This window comes from Danio rerio, chromosome 2 (genome assembly GCF_049306965.1).
Source record: "Danio rerio strain Tuebingen ecotype United States chromosome 2, GRCz12tu, whole genome shotgun sequence".
Taxonomy (NCBI): domain Eukaryota; kingdom Metazoa; phylum Chordata; class Actinopteri; order Cypriniformes; family Danionidae; genus Danio; species Danio rerio.
This window is the reverse complement of record NC_133177.1, coordinates 34,576,947-34,593,381: the sequence shown is the minus strand read 5'-3', so window position 1 is coordinate 34,593,381 and position 16,435 is coordinate 34,576,947. Positions and strand designations below refer to the sequence as shown.

The following is a 16,435-nucleotide window of genomic DNA, read 5'->3' as shown; positions in this document are numbered from 1 at the left end:
AATAAATTGTCTAATTACTTTGCTAGGAAAAAAACGTATTTGATCAATAAGTAATCAATTTAGTAAATAAATTTAGTATTACTTAATAATACTAGTACTAACATTAGTACTAGTATAATACTTATAATACTAGTAATTTAGATACTAAAAAGCCACATAAATACTAATGAAATTAGATAGAAAATAGAAATAAAACTATTAATTCTTTAAATTGGAGTAAAAAATTTACTTATAAAATTAAATAATAAAATTAAATATAAAACAACACATACATTTACATTACATTACTATATTTAATATATACCATATATTGACATAAATTTCTAAAACATGTCATTGTTTCTTAAGCATGTGCCATTGTCAGACAAATAAAATAAATCTGAATAACAAATATATACATATTATTCTGCTTCTTTGACTTGATTTATACAGAAATGTTATGTACAGTATTTAAGGCGAGTACAGTTGAAGTCAGAATTATTAGCCCCCTTGTTTATTTTTTTTCCACCGATTTCTCTTTAACGAAGAGCAGATTTTTTTTTCAACACATTTCTAAACATAATAGTTTCAATAACTCATTTATAATTACTGATTTATTTAATCTGCCAAGATGACAGTAAATCATATTTGACTAGATATTTTTCAAGACACTTCTACACAGCTTATAATGACATTTAAAGGCATAACTACTGTAGGTTAATTAGGTTAACTAGGCAGGATAGGGTAATTAGGCAAGTTGTATAACGATTGATATTGTATAACGATGGTTAGTTCTGTAGAATATCCAAAAATATATAGCTTAAAGAGGCTAATAATATTGACCTCAAAATGATTTTTAAAAAAATTAAAAACTGTTTTTATTCTAGCCAAAATGAAACAAATTAAGACTTTCTCTTGAAGAATAAATATTATCAGACATACTGTGGAAATTTCCTTGCTCTGTTAAACATCTTTCGGGAAATATTTAAAAAAGAAAAAAAAATTCAAAGGGGGGCTAATAATTCTGACTTCTACTGTATATTACTTCTAGCTAATATATCTCTAAATAAATGACCTAAAAAATTAAAGTAACTCCTTACTTTACATTTTCAGCAGACAGTAATTTAATTACAGTGACTTGTTTGTAAATGATTACACCTAAAAATAAGGAGGATTTTCTGTTTTTTTGTGTTTGATCGCCTTATAGTATCTCAGTTTTTCTCTGATATGCAAACATTCTGAAAATGTCAAAGAACTTTGAAAGTTCAGATTGTTCTTCATAACTGTGGATCTCATTTACGATACCAAGGTCATACAGCGTAATCCACAAGAATTCGGATTTATTTTGGTCCATTACGTAAGACTTGCAGAAATACAGTTCAACCTTTAGCCTTCCCTGATTTACACTGAATGTTTTTTGAGGTTTTTCACTAACTTGATTCATCATCGTTGCATCTCCAGAAGGTTCCATTTAGAAGCAAAGTAAACAGAAGCTGAATTGAGAAGGTTTTTCCTAAGCACTTCAATTCCACTGGCGTCATCAGGTCAGAAAACAGCACTAATGCATCCACATTGTTTACACAGCACTTCGGTGTGATGATGGAGCAATAGATCTCTCGCATTTGTAGCACTCTAACAAATACCACATTCATTCATCCCAGCAGCCAGTGCAACTTACTCTCAAAAACAGAGGAACTAATTCATAAAAAGCACTGGATTGACCTTTAGCGGTGCTCCATGATGACGAAACATTCTCTCTGGTCAGAGACGATGAATCCTTCCTTTGGCTCTGTCAGAAACAGGCTCTCTCTCCTGTCTGCAAGCAGAAAACTGTCTCTAGAGTCCATCATGATGAAGCCCTCTTTATCCTGTCCCGTGGCTTCCACCTCTGCATATGAGGGGTGTCCTGAACCTCGGCGAAACTTCATGGCAGGCCAGTGTGTCGGTCGTCTCTACAGAACAAAAGTAAGATTGCTTTTTCAGAGCACAACTGTACACAAAAGGTTTGCAAAGTACACAAAATGCAATGTCATTTTACAGGTAAACAAAACGGGTGTATGAAACCATCGGCCTGTTTCAGTGTTGACAGTGACATCTTGTGGACAAACTGTGAAATGCAATTATAATCAGTATATAAAGAGAGTTGAATTCTAAATTATTAGTCCTTCTGTGAAATTTTTATTCTTCAAATATTTTTAAAGAGCTGTTTAAGAGAGAAATATTTTTGATTTGTTAACATATTTTTTAATAGTTTTAATAACACATTTCTGATGCATTTCTCTTGTCTGCCCTGATGACAATGCATAATATTTTATTAGTTATTTAGCAAGATACTCATACTATTTTAATTATATAGTTAAGGTAAGTTTGCTTAATTAGACAAGTCCTTCGACAACAGAAGTTTGTTCTATAGTTCTGTTTTTGCAATCGAAAAAAATATGAAGAGGCTAATAATGTTCTCTTCTAAATGCTTTTATTCTATTCATTCATTCATTTTCTTTTTGGCTTAGTACCTTTATTAAGGTGGGATCGCTACAGTTTAATGAACCGCCAACTAAAAGAAATAAGACTTAAAAAATATGTATAATAGGAAATATTGTGAAAAATGTACTTTCTCTGTTAAACAGCACTTACAGATTTGAAAAAGAATTAAAATTGTATGTTTAAGTTGTAAAATTTCAATTTAATGTGTTCTGGCTAAATGTGTTCATTTCATTGTAGCGATAAATCAGGGACTTAGATGAACAAAATGTTGACCAATTCGATTAAACCTTATTTAGATGTTTATTTAAAATATAGTTAGTCAAAAGTCAAAAATGATAAATACATCTTTCACACTTAATTTGTTTCAAACCTGTTTTTTTTTCTTTTCTTTTAATATTTTGAATAATTTTGTAAACAGGTAGCCATTTTTTACCCTATTGTGGATGTCAGTGGTCAGTTTTCAACATTGTTTAGAATATTCAAATATTTAGAATCATCTCAGGATGTGTAAATATCTGGTGAAAAATGGTGACGTATTAAATACTTAATGTATTTACTTATTGTAACCATTGTATTTTTTCACTGTATCCTGTATTTTCCCCACACATTATTAATTTTGCTGAAATATCCCCTCAACTGCTGAATATTTTACCTTAAAATATGCTATTTACAGTATATACTGTATATCATTATATATATATATATATATATATATATATATATATATATATATATATATATATATATATATATATATATATATATAGTTGAGGTCAGAATTATTAGCCCCCTGTTTATTTTTTTCCCCCAATTTCGGTTTAATTGAGAGAAGATTTTTTTTCAACACATTTCTAAATATAATAATTTTAATAACTCATTTCTAATAACTGATTTATTTTATCTTTGCCATGATGACAGTAAATAATATTTGACTAGATATTTTTCAAGACACTTTTATACAGCTTAAAGGGACATTTAAAGGCTTAACTATGTTAATTAGGTTAACTATGCAGGATAGGGTAATTAGGCAAGTTATTGTATAATGATGGTTTATTCTGTAGACTATCGGAAAAATATAGCTTAATGGGGCTAATAATTTTGACCTTAAAATGTTTTTTTTTATTTATTAAAAACTGCTTTTATTTTAGTCGAAATAAAATAAATACGATTTTCTCTAGAAGAAAAAATATTATCAGACATACTGTGAATGTCCTTGCTCTGTTAAACATCATTTAGAAAATATTTAAAAAAGAAAAAAACAATCAGACTTTAACTATATGTGTATGTATATGTATGTATATATATATATACTTTTTTGTCCTTGACTTTTTTATTATACTACACTTTTGAATAGTAGTGTATATAGAGATGCTTCATGAGCTGAATCTGCTCGAGTTGCTCGGCTCACCTCTATGAAGAAGAGACTGGCGCTGGATGTGGGATGGTTGTACATGTATATGGTGGCTAACACAGCGAGTACCATTAGGACCATTGTTAAAAGAATGCCAATGAGTAAACCAGTCTGCATTTGCTCCTCTGATTGCTTCTCTAAGATGCCCATCTCTCCATCTGAGACAGAACAGAAGCAAGCAATTACTATATATTTACATTGAAGAGAAATGAGAATCATACTGCAATGTCAGGGTGTTCTGGGTTTTGTGGTGATTGATTTTAGTGTGCTTTATGCAGTCTGTGTGGTTGTAACAGTGATGCAAAAAGACCAAAAGAGAAAATGACTGAATGAAAACTTTAACAGATATGGAACAAGATGACAGATTGTTTTGAAGAGGTGAGCTGTTCCTTTAAGAAGAACTGTCAATCAAGCCTTCATTTAAAAAGAGCAAAATATACAGTAAAAATAAAAATAAAGTCTCAGTGATCTGCAGCACATAGGAAGACTGAAACATACCATCAGTAAAGAGGCTGGTAGACAGGTTTGTCATGAATAAGTCTGTGCCGGTGACGTTGCCGGTGAGTGAGGAGGCTGATGTGGTCGATGTTGTTGTAGTTAGAGAAGCTGCTGTGAGTCCTGTCTTCCCTGGTGGAGTACTGCTAACGAGGGACTGTTTTCTGTCACAGCTCTGGGTCTTTATCTGAAAATACATTCACAGTAAGTCCATAACAATGGAAGATGGTGGACAATAAAAGAAGAATTAGACAAGAAAATGAATGAAGGACAATATAGTTACCTCACTTAAGCAACCATTGTCAACCCAGTCCTGACGATACTGGTCAAATCCACTGGAACACCTGCAGGACAAACCTGTTGAGTCCAGCTTTAAAAGTGAGCTTAAAAAAATAGTTCACCCAAAAATAAAATGACCCAATAATTTACTGTGGAAGTGTTTGAAAACAGTATACCATCACTCAACTCTTTGCCCTCAAACAACTAATGGAAAAAGAACTTTGTTTGAAGTAAACCCAGGGCTTTACACAACATGTAAGAGCCAGGATAGAATTTAAAAGTACTCTGATTGTGTTCGTCTGACAGAAGAAAGTCATTTACTTTGAAGATGGCTTGAGGGTGAGAAAATCATGAAGTAATTTTACATTTTTGGGTGAACTACTCCTTTAAGGATGTGTTCACACTTGTAGTTCAGTTTGCTTATTTTCTTTTTTGCTCTTGACCAAAAGAACTCTTATGTTTAGTGCTGGTTTACTTTGCATTCACACTGTTATTTTTATGACTAGAGAAACCCAACATGACACGTAACAATATACTGAATATGTATATTTGTGAAAAGCCTGAATCTGTAAAGGAGTCAAAACAGGACCAGGAATTCCTCAATCTTTATCTCACACCAAGAAAGATCTGTAATCGACATTGCAGAGTATTTTGTCCTATTATGGTGGAACCTCATAATATCATGTGCTGTTTTTGGTTTCTTTGAATGTTTTTTGCTCCATGATGTGTTCATATTTCAATAGAACCACACCTGAGTTTGTTTGGAAGAAAAGCCATCTTTGTCATTTGGTGCACACAAAGATTCGAATAGCAGACTAATTCAACTGAACCACAATAACAGTGCAATCGCTTCAGAGCTCATCTAAATCAAATCATACCTCTTAAGTGTGAACACAGCCTAATAGTTGAAGTTTGCTGCATAACAGTAGTTCTAGTGATATCAAAAACTCAAGTAGGTACCTCTGCAAGCGACTGCACCAGCTACAGTTGAAGCCAATCTGAGCCGTAACACACGTCTCACAGCTTGAGAACTGAAGGCAGGCTGACAGCAGGAGAAAAAAACAGAACAATATATATTTACTTATGAGGGTTTTAGTAAACAATATTTTCCAGAATTTGGACCTTTTTTAATCATCTGAAACATTGTACCGTTTATAGTTCAAAGAAATTCATTTACCAAAGAGCAAGCAAAAATAAACATAGTGCAAATGCATTTATATTGCTGCCACATGATAGAGGGATTTGTGTTTTTTGTAAAGTGAGTTTCCCACACGCCCTTAGCTCTCGTTTTAAATCAATCTGTTTAGACTTGAAGTTCAGTTATGTATACTGGAAAGTTTGTTGTGGAGTGAGAGGATCTAAAATACATTACAAGTTTGTAAATGCTTAGTTTAATTTAAGACTACAAAATTTATTTTATTATTAAATGAATCATTAAAACATCAGTTAAATAAATCCATTTTCTTCTCTAAGCAAACCTCAAAGTTTTGACGGTGTGACTGATTCTTTTTTCTTTTGGGAATATATCGAAGGTAACAAGTCAAAACATGGAAAACAACAGCTGGTAAACCCAACATTAGTACTGTATACAAAAGAGTTCAAAGGAAAATATTGTTTCTCTGGATTTGTATTATAATTAAATTAAATCTAGTTGTGTGAGCATTGACGCGGTAGTGCTGTTGCTTCACAGCAAGAAGGTTGCTGGTTCGATCCTCGGCTGAGTCAGTTGGCATTTCAGTGTGGAGTTTGCATGTTCTCTCCGCATTCGTGTGGGTTTCCTTCCGGTGCTTCACTTTCTCCCACAGTCCAAAGACATGTGGTACAGATGAATTGGGTAAGCTAAAAATGTCCGTAGTGTATGTGTGTGTGTGTGTGTAAATGAGTATGTATGGGTGTTTCCCAGTGATGGGTTGCAGCTAGAAGGGCATCTGCTGCATAAAATATATGCTGGATAAGTTGGCAGTTCATTCCGCTGTGGTGACCCTAGTTTAATAAAGGGGCTAAGCCGAAAAAATTGAATGAATGAATGTGTGAGCAGTTCAGACTTACTCGGCAGCGGAAGCATCTCAACAGCAGTCGCATTCGTGATCTTAGATTTTAAGAGCTCTACACGATGATACTCATATATAGTTCTCCTCCAAACATCTATCATGGAAAAAGATGAAAGAGGATTTATTAAAACCACAAAATGAAGACTAGAATAGGCAAAACTGCTAAACTAAAAATGTTAACTAAAATAAATGTTAAATAAACTGTTAACTGAAATTCATATAGGATAAGAGGAGTTCAGATTAATTCAAGTGCAGATTAAATCTAAAGTTTTCTTCTAAAAGGAGAATTTTTCTTAGTCTCCTACAGTTTGTGTAGGTTCAGTTATTTCAAGTTAAAAAAAATAACATATTATTCACCACAAACGTGAAATTACTGAACCTACTGTACACATATAGGAAAATGCTAATTTGATCAGAAAATGTCAAGTTTTGTTTTGCATCTGAATGTTTCATATACAGTGCATAAATGGTCCCTATTTTATTTTTCATAATGACCTTACATGCAGTGTGTAACACAGCTCTCTAAGTGTATAAAATATTCAGCTGAGTTTGAAATCTGAAAGTGCATCGTGTATAAAATTATTGACTCTCAAAAGCAGGAGTCAACTCAGAGTCATTAAAATGAGCCGTTTTCTAAATGAATTATAAATACCTGATTTGGGATTAATTAAGCAAACAATGTAATGCATATTGTAAGACAATGAAGTATGCGTTTTTTGTTTTGTTTTTAACCTTGTTTGCATGTCAAACTGTTGTTGAGGACTCCCAAAACCAATATATGGACTTCAGAATCCATAATTGGGGCACTTTCAGAAACATCCAAATTTACCTTGCTAAATGAAACAAAGTTGCTATTAAGAACTAAAATAACAAAAAAACTAAAATGGAAATAAAATAGAAAAAGAATAAAAATGGCAAACATGCAGCAAAACAAAAACATGAATGAGTGAAAACAGAACAAGCACATTCAAAATAATACAACTACAGTAGTACAGTATATAAGATATAAAAGGTAAGATCAATGGGCAAATAAATTTTTTAAAAAACTTACTGGGAAGCTGTTCAATATTATGAAGAACCACAAATGCATCAGAAAGCCCCACTTTCACAGGATGATCCACTGAGCTGATCTTACTAATGTCAACTGGAATCTACAAGCAGATGAGAGTCAAACCCTGACTCATCCATATCAATGCAGCAGTGTCAGCGCTAAAAGTATATAACATACCTCTTTATATGCAAAGGTGATTCTGCCATCAGCGTATAAGGCTGCCTGGAAGGTAAAACTGCCTAGAAGAGCCTCGTCCTGGAGATGCACTCGCTCCCACTGAACAACAAGAGCTGTGCCTATTGATAATATAACCATTCAGATTGAACACATTCAACAATGCAAATAACACTTTAAAATGATAGTCTGTCCCATTTTACCATTATCACAGTAAATGACTGTTGAGTTTTGTGAGATGCTGAGGTCAAAGTTGGCCATTAGGGGAGCGATGTATTGAGTAGCCGTCAGCATTTTGTGGACAACATCTCCAGTGTAGATAAAACCTGAATGGAAAATAATATAAATAAAAATAAATGACAAGGTTTGGCAGGTATCTTTTCATTTTTTTGGAAATAAGTACAGTGCTCAGCATGTACGAGTAAACTCCTCATAAATCTAATAGGAAGCGATACAATATTATATTTGTGCATATACATTAGATTAGTCAGTACTGAAGCCAAATCTGGAGCGCATCCAACAAAATAACTTACAATAACGGTCCAAAAACTAGTATACCTAATTTATATGTTATCGAAAAATATTAAATACAAATTAAAAAAGAGAAAAAAAAAAAGCAAAACGAAGAAGCAAAAAGAAAAAAAAATTGTAGGTTGAATTTTTTTTGCAATATTTTGCTTGAATTTATTTGTATTATCTTCCAATATCTAAATATGCTTGAGTAAAATATTATTTGAATAAATATATCTGTTTAATAAATCTGTTGTGTTTAAATGCACCAAAATACATTGCCTATATTCACTGAGAAATAGAAACAAATATTCATTTTTAAACTGGGGTGTAATCAGTTATGAGCACTGTATGTACAGTCAAGCCTGAAATTATTCATGCCCGTGGCAAATTATGACTTAAAATTTTTGTTCAAATGTAAAAAAAAATTATTTCCACCGCTTGTACATTGTCTAATTATCGTTTGGGAGAAGCCTGCGCCATTTTCTGTCAAAAAATAACTTTCTGGTTGAATAAAAGTAGCCTAACTTTAAGTCAGAATTTGGCAGGTGTATGAATAAATTCGGGTTTGATTGTATGTATGTAATGTATATACTGTATAAAAAATTGCTCTCACCTCCTGTTGCTACATAGATTTTTCTTAATGAATGTCCATAGAAAGGAAAATCAAAAGACATATTGACTCTCTGTAACGCAAAACAACAGTTTTGGCGTATTTAAAAGTAATTAGTTAATGAATACTTTTTTAGGAAGTGTATCTGACAGTATGATCTTACCAAAGTTTGTCGATGTGTGTTGGAGAGGATTTCATGAACTTTTCCAGTGTCCATTTTCTCAATATTTACCCACAAATCCTTGTGTGAACTGTCTGTAAGCTTATAGAATTTGGATGTGTAGTAGATATGATCCATATCTCTCTGATGAACAGAAAAAAGATTTTCACGCAATAAAACAATAACAGCTTCACCTTTTCTATACAAAATGATTGCTATCACATATTTACTTTGCCTCTATTCTTCAATAGTCTTCAATCAGTTTTTAATGTTGTTTACCTTTTTAAAAATACTGTAAATATGTCTCCTAAAGTCATCACAAATTCATCTTTTTATTTACAGAAATCAGTAAATAACTTTCACCAGGATTCACTATAGTTAAAGAATTTCCTGAAACCATGATGACCACAATGTGAAACTGATAAATTTTATACCTCCACATGTTATAAATACAGTCAGATCTTACTGCTGAATGACGTTTTATCATTTCATATGTACAGTATTTACAGTGTTCAAATATATAAAAGAATTGAACTCCATTAATCAAAATATGGGTAAAATGTTGCACTGACATTCAGCATAACACCTGTGATAGGGGAACAAACTGGCGACATATAAAAATAATAATTATTATGATAATAATAATTATAATAATAATGATTATTATTATAATTATAACAATAATAATAATATGATTAATTATTATTAACCCAATTATAAACATCTACAAAAAGAAATATCACTAATGTTTTTGTGCTACTGTATAATGCGTTTTACAACAACAACAACAATAATAAAAATAATAATAATAAATAATTTTCATTCATTCATAATTTTTTTTCAGCTTAGTCCCTTTATTAATCAGGGGTCACCACAGCGGAACGAACTGCCAACTTATCCAGCATATCTTTAATGCTGGGGATGCCCTTCCAGCTGAAACCCATAATAAATAATAATATTTTTTTAAAACATAACAAATTTTAACACAATTGTAATCCTACTATTTTTCTTTGCTTGTTTTAAGTATGATGTGATAATACATTTCTGTATGTTCACCTTAATGGATAAGTTGTCATGGCTCTCATTCGTCACAACTTCTGGAAAGCGCTCTGAATCCAACCTGCCGTGCTCTACATATCGCTTCAGCTCCTGGTTCTGACTGATTTCCACCTCTGGCTTGGATGTGAACATCCATCTCCTCTGTCTCTTACTGTCAAACGTGAGGTTTACGCCTGCGTCCTCTTGCTTGGAGGGTCTCTCAAAGGTAAAACAGGAGACTCCTGAACAAAGAAGACAAGTCTAAAAAACAATCATATTGCAAAATTATTGTTCTCTGAAACAAGGAATTTCACAGAAAACACTTTCTTTCTGCTGTTTTCTTAAGCACAGGATGTAACATTGAAAATGATTTTCAGCAGCTCCAAATGACCTGTAATGCAAATAAACAGTGTTCCTCACATCCTGGAGTGACAGAAGTGCATGTGTCCAGTACTTCTGTAACAGAAGAGTGTGAAACATGCTCAGGATTCCTCAGCACAGGACAGCCAAGTGTGAGGGGCAGGAGTGTTTTGAATGGAGTATCACAGACTTTCTGTTTGCTCACTTCTTTCTTGTGTACTTTTTTGTTTGGATTCCGCCAACATTACTTTGATACTGCACCATACATGTTCAAACTAATGTCAGATTATGCTTCAGTAAAGCTTTCTGACGAGACCCTGCACCTTCAGCACAGAGGGCTGCTCTTTTCCAGTCTGGCATTGAAACTGCGTGTCATGCCCGCTGGTCTATCACATTTATTTTCAACATGCTGACAAAGACAAGCAAGCTTTTGAAATACTTACTGTATTTAAATCAAGTACAAACACATTGCTTTTTAATGTCTGACCTGAACAACATTGCTGATATTTATTTTGTTATACTCAGCAAGTTTCTCAGTACCAGATTGCAAATAAATTGCAAAAAAAAAAAAGAAATTTATTTAAAAACTAATGATAAAAAAGTCAATGAATTTTTATTGCACACTCATTCATTTTGCTGTTCTGCTGTCATTTATTGGCATCTAGAATCTTTGCTTGCAAGTTGAAAAGTTTTGAACCCATACTGTACTCAGTTACTCAGTACAAATGGTAATTTATAGGTCACGTTTTGTATGAATCTCAAATATATGTAGAACTTAAAATTAAATTCATACAACTTGAGTATGTCCTGCACAGTAATACAAACAAAATAAAACCAGAAGCCTAATAAATTTTTGTGAGAATTCATAATAATAACAAAGTGATAGTATAATGTACAAATTAAGCTATAAGAAATATAAAATTTAAGATATAAACAAGTCTTAAAAGTCACTCAAAAATCAAATCGGCATTATTAAATGACAGTTAATATTAGCTCAAGTGCAGATCATAAATTTATACATACATATATAATCCTCAAGCTCAGAGATGAATTTAGCTTTCTTCAGTATTTTTGCTATTTAGTGAAAACATGAGAGAAGAATGAATGACTTACCACTGGATGACAAATCCTGAAAGGTAAATTTAATCTGAATAACAGCAAAAATACCCAAGAAAACATGTGGTCTTGCTGGCAGTGCCATAACCAACTATATTTAACGAATACTTGTTCGTTTAAACGGAGGGAGAAGGCAGAAAAGTGCACGCGACCGACATGTAGAACAACGCGCGGGACGTTCAGCTCCAAACACACCCACGACAGTCAGTGACGCACGTTTGAGTTCATTTTAACCAGAGCCGCTTTATAAGACAATAATATGACGATAAGTCTAGTTTTAAATATTTACTCTTCTCAAAAACATGAAAAAACGTAACTGTGGTAAGTGTATGTTTTAGCAGTTACAATGCTAACTTTTGAAATGGAGAAGGGTATTCCTGCACAACTGGAGTGGCTGCACTCTCAGGACCACATTTTTAGGACCGCATCTTTAGGACCCTAGTTTTTTGTGACAGCGTCACCTGTCGGATTGGATCATGGATGCGCTAATGGATGACACGGATGACAAGGAAAGTGTAAGTACCGATTTTTCTATTAAGTTTTATTTTAAACTGTTAAAGTATGTGTTTATTTTGTAATGCTGCTGTTTTATACAGTGAGTTTATGCAGAAATGCCAGATTAGCCTGCATGATTTACCCCACTTTTAAGGGTCTGGGACAAAAATGTTACGTGACAATATTTTTTCCAGAAGAAGAATAAAATATTATAATAATAAATATGGATAATTTTACACAGCCAGAGTGAGAGCTGTTATAACTGTTAATAATTTTCTAGAGTTCGTTTTCTAGTTTGATTAAATGCTACGACGTTCGTAGCTCGTGACCATGGTTTAATGAAACATTGTTGATTTAATGGCTTGTTGACTTAACGGCTAATGTGCTTAGTGACATGTATTAAACTAAGATGGTAAAAGCACGTTTGATGTAAGAGTTTTAGATTTATCTATATTTTACTGAATTCGTGTTATTCGTTGTATTACATTAGCACATTGAAAATTGTGCTGACTGCCTGTTTGCCCCACAATACTGTATGTGTTATTAGCCTGATGTTTTGATGGATGCTTAGGCTCATTGTAGGAGGAAAAGAAAACAAACTACAGGATGATTTTCATTGAGGTTATCTCAAACTGTTGAGTAACACTTTATAACATCTGCATACTATAAATAAATAATTATTAAGCATTTAATAACTAGTTAATTTATTAATATTTTATTTGTTTAGCATTAACTCTACATTAAATAGACATTGATAAGCAGTTTATAAATACAGTTACAAATGCTAGCTGTGTTCTTGAGTTTATAGCATATCTATGAAGAAGTGCAGCTTATCTGTGGTGTTCATTTTCCAGAGGAATGTCTGGCCAAATAAGTATATAAACTGCATGCTGGGTGCTACTCATTTATGAATCCATGTAAAATGATTTGCTGTTCTGTGGTAGTATTTTAGTTCATATTTAAATAATTTTTTTTTCATAGGCCATCGTACATCCTCTGGGTGTCTTGAGGAGCTGGTCTTTGGATAATGCTGAGCAGGTCTTTCTTCCTGGTAAAGATTATCATTACAGGTCAGAATATGGTTAATTTTGGCACAATGCTCAAAGAGCCTTTTTGTTACTGGTATATATGTTAACTCGACAGTGATTGTTCTCTATTTCAGTGAAGTAAAAGAATTTAACAGACAGATTTACAAACAACTGACGAAAGAAGGGAGACCATTCAATAGGTGGGTATTGCTCTTATAAACTTAAAAATATGGAGTTGGGAGTAAAGTTTCCTGTTTGGTTCTCCCAACAGTGCATACGCTTAAGCCAGAAATAAATAAATAAATATATATATATATATATATATATATATATATATATATATATATATATATATATATATATATATATATATATATATATATATTATAGCTTACACTGTAAAGCAAATGTTTGTTATTATACCTCTTATATTAAATATTAATCTGAATTTAATTTCATAACAATTGATTAACCTTTTGAGTTCATATACATTGTTTTACATATTCAAGAATATATATATTCATTCATTTTCTTTTTCGGCTTAGTCCCTTTATTTATCAGGGGTTGCCACAGCAGAAGGAACCGCCAACTTATCCAGCATATGTTTTACACAGCGGATGCCCTTCCAGCTGCAACCCAGTACTGGGAAACACCCATTTACACTCATACACTTGAACATGGGGAGAACATGCAAACTCCACACAGAAATGACCACTGGCCCAGCCGGGGCTTGAACCAGCAACCTTCTTGCTGTGAAGCGACGGTGCTAACCACTGTGCTGCCCTATGTGCTCTATGCGGGTGAGTGGGATTGACAAACCACTTGGAGGGAACACTCTTGCTGTCTTAACCAGACATTTTGTTATAAATAATCATGTGCGTTTCATGTTTATTCATATAACTGCTATTTTATCTCTTAGCACTTCATTTTTGTCTTGATATTTAATATCTCTTGTTTAAATACACTATGAACAGCAGCTGCGCTAATTATTTTCCTTGTTCCCTATTTCCACCTGGGGATATTCATCCAGAGGCCTCTAGAGATCGTAACCTGTGAAGAGATGATGCCACCATAGAGGACTTCTAAATGTATCCATAATCCTGAAACAGACCGTATCATGAGCAGATGCTGTGGTGGTCATGGAGAAGTGGAGAGCATGAGACTGATTAATGAAAGACCCCAGTGACAGATGAGTGCCCACATTGACCCTGTGGTCCAGCCTGAAAACCAGCTGGTGACCTACTCGCACCTGCAGCTTCTCTACGATGGACGCCCAGTGTTTGCCTCCAGCGCCTAGACTGCAGCTCTGCATGTGAAGTGTGGCCAGAAGAGAAATGGTTGTTCCCAACTGAGCCTAGTTTCTCTCAAGGTTTATTCCTTCCCTTTCATCAATTGGTAAAGTTTTGTTCCTCCACTGTTGCCATTGGCTTGCTTGGTTTAGGACTTGTGGAACTGTGCATCGATGGATTTGCTTTTTTTTAGTGTTTGGATTTTTAGCAGTGATTACTAAACCACACTAAACTGAACTGAATTTAATAAATATTAAGCTGCTTTGACACAATCTACATTGTAAAAGTGCTTTAGAAATAAAGATGAAATTAATTAAAATTGAATTGAATATTCAACACGTTTCCATTTTTCTCAGAAAACATATTTATAAAGGTGCTGTTGACTTGAAATTTTCACCAGATGTTGATAACAATTTGTAAAGTAATTAGATTTGTTTTCTATTCATATATTTTTTTTCTTTGGTTTTCAGGTCAATAGCACCTTTAGAAATATGTTTTCTGAGAATAATGGGAACTTGTTAAATACTTATTTACCCCAGTGTGTATGTATATATATATATATATATATATATATATATATATATATATATATATATATATATATATATGTATATGTATGTATGTGTGTGTGTATGTGTGTGTGTGTGTATTTATATGTATGTATATATGTATGTATATGTGTGTGTGTGTGTGTGTGTGTGTGTGTGTGTGCGTGTGTGTGTGTGTGTATATATATATATATACTTGAACTTTCTTCTTCACTCTCATTCACAGGAGCTAAAGTCTACAGCCAGTCTGAATGCAGCAACTGAATAAACAGTGGGGTCAATTTTGTGGTTGAATTGCATTAATAAAAAAAAAGTGTGGATATTTATATAAATGTACATTCTTGAATCATTCTTGCGTCTTGTCTCTCTAAAACCTTTACAACCTGGTTTTAAATTAGTAACTGCAAATGCTGAACCCATTTGATTTCAATTTATTTTCCTTAATACTGAGCTAATTTGTTCAATGTAATGGGGTTCATCAATATACAGTATTTTTCAAAGAATTTAAGACTTTTAAGGCACTCAACTCTATTTATTCATTTATATTTTAGGTGTAAATTCATTTGTTTCATTTTAAAATTGTTACTTAAAGCAGGCGTTTTACACTTTAACCTCTGTAATAAAAGTGCCTGAAAGTTTCCGCTATATAATCCAATTCGGTAGGTGGCGCAGTTACAAAACGGGTCCTAGAAATGCAGTTTCACTTTGTCATCCAATCCGGTAGGTGGCGCTTCTGCAAAAAACTAGGGTCCTAAAAATGCGGTCCTAAACATGCGGTCCTGAGAGTGCAGCTACTCCAGTTGTGCAGGATCATACTATTGTTGAAATGTGCAACTTGCAAGAGTTTGTAAAGGGATAGTTCACCCAAAAACCAATATTGACTCACGGTTCAATTTATTCACCCTCTTGTGGTTCCAAACCTGTGGGATTTTTTTTTACGTTGAACGCAAAAAATGTAACTGTGGTAAGTGTATATTTTAGCAGAAACTATGCTAGCTGTTGAAATGTGTTACGTTTCGTTAAGGAGAGTTGACTCAAAAACGAATATTTACTCACTGTTTGCTCACCCTTAAGTGGTTCCACAACTAGGAGTTAGGAGTTTCCTTATGTTGAACACTAAAGAAGATATTTTAAAGAAAGCTGAAAACCCGTAACCGTTCCATAGTAGAAAAAACAAATACTATGCAAAAATGGTAACAGGTTACATGATTTTTCAAAATATATTCTTTTCTGCTCAACAGAAGAAAGTCAAACAGGTTTGGAAGAAGTGAAGTTTTTGGGTGAAGCATTCCTTAATCGTAGCGTACTTGAGGGAAACTTTTATTTTTGCCAGTTAACCAAGGAGCTAAAATTC

The 16,435-nt window shown here is 33.2% G+C and overlaps 1 protein-coding gene and 2 long non-coding RNA genes across 13 annotated transcripts in view; 2 read left to right on the top strand and 1 right to left on the bottom strand.

Annotated features, from left to right (window-relative positions):
• Nucleotides 1-1,302: 1,302 nt before the first annotated feature.
• Nucleotides 1,303-12,131, bottom strand: plxdc2a (plexin domain containing 2a). Of its 7 annotated transcripts, none has more exons than XR_012392644.1 (13): nucleotides 11,719-12,131; nucleotides 10,264-10,506; nucleotides 9,211-9,351; nucleotides 9,051-9,120; nucleotides 8,128-8,250; nucleotides 7,928-8,046; nucleotides 7,751-7,850; nucleotides 6,698-6,793; nucleotides 5,609-5,690; nucleotides 4,653-4,726; nucleotides 4,373-4,556; nucleotides 3,872-4,032; nucleotides 1,303-1,931 (listed from the first exon to the last, which is right to left on the bottom strand). XR_012392644.1 is itself a non-coding variant. In XM_073927000.1 (13 exons), the coding sequence occupies exons 1-13, from the start codon at nucleotides 11,782-11,784 to the stop codon at nucleotides 1,704-1,706; spliced, it is 1,674 nt and encodes a 557-aa protein (XP_073783101.1). In that variant the 5' UTR covers nucleotides 11,785-12,131; the 3' UTR covers nucleotides 1,303-1,703. The 7 variants fall into 7 exon arrangements, 5 of the variants coding, with proteins under 5 accessions (XP_073783101.1, XP_073783109.1, XP_688332.3 ...); XR_012392643.1 differs by having other exon boundaries at nucleotides 10,264-10,487; XM_073927000.1 differs by having other exon boundaries at nucleotides 4,653-4,713.
• Nucleotides 12,132-12,184: 53 nt separating this feature from the next.
• si:ch211-106h4.5 lies at nucleotides 12,185-15,429 on the top strand. 4 transcript variants are annotated; one of them, XR_012392650.1, is made up of 6 exons: nucleotides 12,185-12,236; nucleotides 13,198-13,286; nucleotides 13,379-13,444; nucleotides 13,859-14,044; nucleotides 14,275-14,639; nucleotides 15,308-15,429. It is a non-coding gene; the product is annotated as a si:ch211-106h4.5 (long non-coding RNA). The 4 variants fall into 4 exon arrangements; XR_012392648.1 differs by having other exon boundaries at nucleotides 13,790-14,044; nucleotides 14,275-14,613; XR_012392647.1 differs by having other exon boundaries at nucleotides 13,790-14,044.
• Nucleotides 15,430-15,862: 433 nt separating this feature from the next.
• The window catches only part of LOC141378368 (uncharacterized), a 54,716-nt gene continuing 54,143 nt past the window's right edge, over nucleotides 15,863-16,435 (top strand). For both annotated transcript variants that reach the window (XR_012392660.1, XR_012392659.1), the window contains exon 1: nucleotides 15,863-16,045. This is a non-coding gene — a long non-coding RNA (uncharacterized lncRNA). The remainder of the gene's footprint in view (nucleotides 16,046-16,435) is intronic.

Coding starts and splice junctions, on each gene's coding strand:
- plxdc2a (XM_683240.9), bottom strand. CDS start 11,806: ATGGCACTGCCAGCAAGACCACATGTTTTCTTGGGTATTTTTGCTGTT. Junction 10,488..11,718: donor TCAGGATTTGTCATCCAGTG/GTAAGTCATTCA, acceptor TTCTTTGTTCAG/GAGTCTCCTGTTTTACCTTT. Junction 9,352..10,263: donor ATGACAACTTATCCATTAAG/GTGAACATACAG, acceptor TCTGTTCATCAG/AGAGATATGGATCATATCTA.